Below are 5,000 nucleotides of genomic sequence, written 5' to 3' on the forward strand. Positions count from 1 at the left end.
TTCCCTCCTTTCCTTTCTTATTCCTTCCTCCCTTCCTTCTTTCCTCCCTTCCTCCTTCTCTCTTTTTTTCCTCTGTCCTTCTTTCCTACCTTCCTTCCTCCCTTCCTTCCTTCTTTCCTTTCCTTTCCTTTCCTTTCCTCCCTCCCTCCTTCTCTCTTTCTTTCCTCTGTCCTTCTTTCCTACCTTCCTTCCCCCCTTCCTTCTCCCTCCCTCCTTCTCTCTTTCTTTCCTCTGTCCTTTCCTACCTTCCTTCCTCCCCTCCTTTCCTTCCTTCTTCCTTCCTCCCTCCTTTCCTTCCTTCTTCCTTCCTTCCTTCCTCCCTCCCTTCCTCCCTCCCTCCTTTCCTTCCTTCTTCCTTCCTCCCTCCCTCCCTTCCTCCCTCCTTCCTTCCTTCCTCCCTCCTTTCCTTCCTTCTTCCTTCCTCCCTCCTTTCCTTCCTTCTTTCCTTTCCTCCCTTCCTCCCTCCTTTCCTTCCTTCTTCCTTCCTTCCTCCCTCCTTTCCTTCCTTTTCATGTTCTTATGTAAATGTAAATGTTTCCAGATATCGCACACACTTTAAGCCAACGTACAAGATCGCCTTCAAGACTGTGACCGAGCTGGCGTGGAGGTGTTGCCCCGGTTACCAGGGCCACAACTGCATGGAGGTGAAAGACATGAGAATAATCCAAGTGGACCGTTTACCCCAAGCGCCTTTTCCTGTTTCTGGTCATATTCCAATTCTGACAAGGTGAAAGAGATGATTATTACAACTGTTGAAATTGCTGTTCCTTCCTTCTTTCCTTCCTTCCTTCCTTCCTTCCTTCCCTCCTACCTTCCTTCCTTCATCCTTCCTTCATCCTTCCTTCTTTCCTTTCCTCCTTTCCTTTCCTCCTTTCCTTCTTTCCTTCCTTCCATCTTCCCTTCCTCTTTTCCTTTCTCCCTCCCTCCCTCCTTTCCTACCTTCCTTCCTTACTTCCTTTCTCTCCCTCCCTCCTTCCTACTTTCCTTCCTTCCTTCCTTCTTTCTTTTCCTCCCTTACTTCCTCCCGCTTTTCCTTCCTTCCTTCCCTCCTTCCTTCCTTCTTCCTCCCTTCCTTCCTTCCTTTCCTTCCTCCCTCCCTTCTTTCCTCCATCCTTCCTTCTTTCCTTTCCTCTCTTACTTCCTCCCTCCTTTCCTTCCTCCCTTCCTTCTTTCCTCCATCCTTCCTTCTTTCCTTTCCTCCCTTACTTCCTCCCTCCTTTCCTTCCTACCTTCCTTCTTTCCATCCTTCCTCTTTTCCTTTCTCCCTCCCTCCCTCCTACCTTCATCCTTCCTTCTTTCCTTTCCTCCTTCCTTATTTAACTGCTGGGAACATTTTCTTTGCTGTAGGTCCAGAGGAGCAGACAGACAACCAAAGACACCATCCATGGAGAGGAGGAGGAGGAGGAGGAGGAGGAGGAGGAGGGGGGCAATTTGGAGGTCACACAGGTCACACAGGTCACAGACCACACGGGGGTCACAGAGGATCACAAAGTGGACAACACCTGGAGGAGGAGGTGCAACGACTGTCCCAGATGGTGCTTGACATGCAGGCGAGAATGACAGACATGTCTTCAAACCTGAGACTGGACTTCCAAGAGGATGCCAGTAAAATGCTGGTTACCCTCCTGAGTAACGTGAGACAGCCGGTCAGTGCTCGGGGGGTAGAGCCTGAAACCGTCCAGCTGCAGGATCTCACTCTGGAGCACGAGAGGACGCAGATAGACGAGGTGATGAACAAGATCGGCCAGGTTACAGACGATCTGGAGGCCAAGGGTAACACTCTGAAAGACCTGCTGGGTCGCGTCAACAGTCACGATGGGCAAATTCATCTGTTAATGGAGGCTGCTCAGACTCCGATGGCCACGGAGCCTCCCGTTCTTCCCCCAGCCAGCCGCCCTGACCTCCGAACCTACGTGGACGAGCAGATCCGCGCCGTGAGGGAAGAGATGATGGAGGGTATGGACATCAAACTGGCAGATCTGAAGAACTCGTGCGATTATAAAATCCTGTCAGTTCGGGAGCAGTGCGAGGGTCAAGAAGCCAACTACCTCAGCCTGGCCGAGCTCATGGACTCTAAAGAAAGCGACCTCCGCACCGAGATCCAGAACCTCAAGACCAAGCTGGTTAATACAGGAAAGGAAAAACCTGAAAACACTCAGCTGGTCGACTCGGTTCTGGTTCGTGTGGAGAATTTAGAGAGCCGCATGAACTTATCTGAGGGGACGGTGGCGGGTCGGTGCCTCTCAATGGAGGAAAGGCTGAATAGAGAGCGAGAAGAAGCCATCAAAAACCTGAAAGAGACTCTGGAGGACAAGCTGGCCTTAATCGAAGACAAATTCACCACTTTGCTAGTAGATACAAGCTCCAACTCTCCATCTGAGGGTCACCAAACTCTGCAGAGTGAAGTGACGTCTGTTAAAGACTCTTTTAAAACTCTGGAGGATAGATTCAAAGCCCTGGATCAGCTCTGCTCAAAGGAGTGTAAGGCGAATTTGACTGTTGTAGAAAACCTCCAACAGGACTTCCAGAGCTGCAAAACTGCTGTAGTTGCCATGGAGACTGGTCTAAAATCCCAGTTAGATCACCTCAGAGCAATGGAGGGTCAACTCCTCAATTATAGCACCAGCGTTGAGAGCGTACATGGTGATCTGAGCTCCTTGAAAGGGCGAGTTGGGAAGTTAGAAGACTCGATATCAGACGTTCTCCACCCGAGCCTCAACAACTCCACCACCGGGTCTGGAGCCGCCGAGCAGGAGGCCGCCGAGGAGCTTCTGGAGCTTCACAGGACTCATCAGGAGGAGCTGAGACGACGGCTGGACGAGCTGGGCCGCGAGGTGAAACGAGAGTCGGACCTCTGCAGGGAGAAAACACAGGAAGTGGAGAAGGAGATCGCTCACGTCGACAGCCGCGTGGTCAGCGTGGAGAGCTTGTGCGGAAAGCTGGATCCCATCTCGGGAAGTCTCCAGAGGATCAAAGAAGGTCTGAACAAACACGTGACCGGGTTGTGGACTTGCGTGAACCAGCTGAACGGCACGGTGAGAGCTCACGGGAGAGATATCGGAGGACTGAAGGGAACCTGTCAGAAGATCCAGAACCGTATTTCTGACGTCACCAAAGACCTCGAGGTGCTGACGGAAAGATCTCCGGGGAAGAAAGGTAAGAGGAAAAGAGTTAAAGACGCTTTTATGTGTTTCTAAGATGTGAATGATTACTTGATCCTTCCTTCCTTCCTTCCTTTCCTCCCTTACTTCCTCCCGCTTTTCCTTCCTTCCTTCCTTCCTTCCTTCCTTACTTCCTTCCTCTTTTCCTTTCTCCCTCCCTCCCTCCTTCTTACCTTCCTTCCTTCCTTCCTTCTTTCTTTTCCTCCCTTACTTCCTCCCGCCTTTCCTTCCTTCCTTCCTTCCTTCCTCCTACCTTCCTTCTTTCCTTTCCTTCCTTACTTCCTCCCTGCTTTCCTTCCTCTGTCCTTCTTTCCTTCCTTCCTCCCTTCCTCTTTTCCTTTCTCCCTCCCTCTCTTCTCCCTTCCTTCCTTCCTTCTTCCCCCCCCCTCCTTTCCTTCCTTACTCCCTCCCTCCTTTCCTTCCTTCTTCCTCCCTTCTCTCCATCCTTCCTTCTTTCCTTTCCTCCCTTCCTCTTTTCCTTCCTTTCTCCCTCCCTCCTTCCCTCCCTCCTTCCTTTCCTTTCTCCCTCCCTTCTTTCCTCTATCCTTCCTTCTTTCCTTTCCTCCCTCCTGTCCTTCCTTCTTCCTCCCTTCCATCCTCCTTCCTCCCTTCCTCCCTCCTTTCCTGTCCTTCTTCCTTTCCTTCCATCCTTGACTCAAGGACAACAGGAGGGGTTAATAAAGAGACTGAAAAATAAACATGGATGCTCATTAAATCAAGTGGTGACCTAAAACTTTTGCACACTACTCGTCCATCAGGTAGAAACTTGATTTATAGTCCACACAAGTTAAGAAGCTCGAGGTTGCCGTGAAATAACCGTGAAATGATTTAACCTTTGTGTCGTCCTACCGGGTCAAATTGACCCCGTCTGTTTGGACTTCCTCCCTCCCTCCTTCCTACCTTTCTTCTTTCCTTTCGTCCCTTACTTCTTCCCGCCTTTCCTTCCTTTCTTCCTTCCTTCCTTCCTTTCCTTCCTTTCTCCCTCCCTCATTCCTCCCTTCTTTCCTGTCCTCCTTTCCTTCCTTCCTTCTTCCTCCCTTCCATCCTCCCTTCCTTCTTTCCTTCCTTCCTCTTTTCCTTTCTCCCTCCCTCCCTCCTACCTTCCTTTCCTCCCTTCTTTCCTCCATCCTTCCTCTTTTCCTTTCTCCATCCCTCCCTCCTATCCTTCCTTCTTCCTCCCTTCCATCCTTCTTCCGTCTTCCTCCTTCCTCCCTACTGTCCTTCCTTCTTCCTCCCTTCTTTCTTTTCCTCCTTTCCTCCCTCCCTCCTGTCCTTCCTTCTTCCTTTCCTTCCATCCTTGACTCGAGGACAACAGGAGGGTGGTGGCCTAAGTACTTGTACATCAGGTAGAAACTTGATTTATAGTCCACACAAGTTACGAAGCTTTGAGGTTGCAGTGAAATAACTCGTGGTAAATATTCCCCATTTAGATCATCGGCTGGACTTGATCCCGTTCATTGCTCAAATTCTGGCTGCGGATGAGATCTGTCAATATTTGATTGTTTTTCAGTGTCAGAGTCGGAGTCAGAGTCGAGAGGAGTGAGAGAAGATTTTTGGACTTTTTATTTTAACCATGCACTCAATTAAAAGAAGGCAGAGGTAATTGAAGACACATGTTTGAATTTTATAGACCCCCGTTTATGATGAGCAATCCTTTCTGGCTCATCAGGCATTTTTTTGTATATGTGTGTGTGTGTGTGTGTGTGTGTGTGTGTGTGTGTGTGTGTGTGTGTGTGTGAGAGAGACTGTGTATGTGTGTGTGTGTGTGTGTGTGTGTGTGTGTGTGTGAGAGAGACTCTGTGTGTGTGTGTGTGTGTGTGTGTGTGTGTGTGTGTGTGT

General features: G+C 49.9%; 1 protein-coding gene across 1 annotated transcript in view; it reads left to right on the forward strand.

The window, feature by feature from the left end:
- Positions 1-5,000, forward strand: part of emilin2b (elastin microfibril interfacer 2b) — a 22,020-nt gene that overhangs the window by 1,029 nt on the left and 15,991 nt on the right. Inside the window, exons 2-3 of the mRNA XM_053342827.1 lie at positions 542-720; positions 1,342-3,156. Coding sequence (XP_053198802.1) covers positions 542-720; positions 1,342-3,156 — 1,994 coding nt within the window. The remainder of the gene's footprint in view (positions 1-541; positions 721-1,341; positions 3,157-5,000) is intronic.

The sequence above is a fragment of the Scomber japonicus genome, chromosome 21, assembly GCF_027409825.1.
Source record: "Scomber japonicus isolate fScoJap1 chromosome 21, fScoJap1.pri, whole genome shotgun sequence".
Classification (NCBI taxonomy): domain Eukaryota; kingdom Metazoa; phylum Chordata; class Actinopteri; order Scombriformes; family Scombridae; genus Scomber; species Scomber japonicus.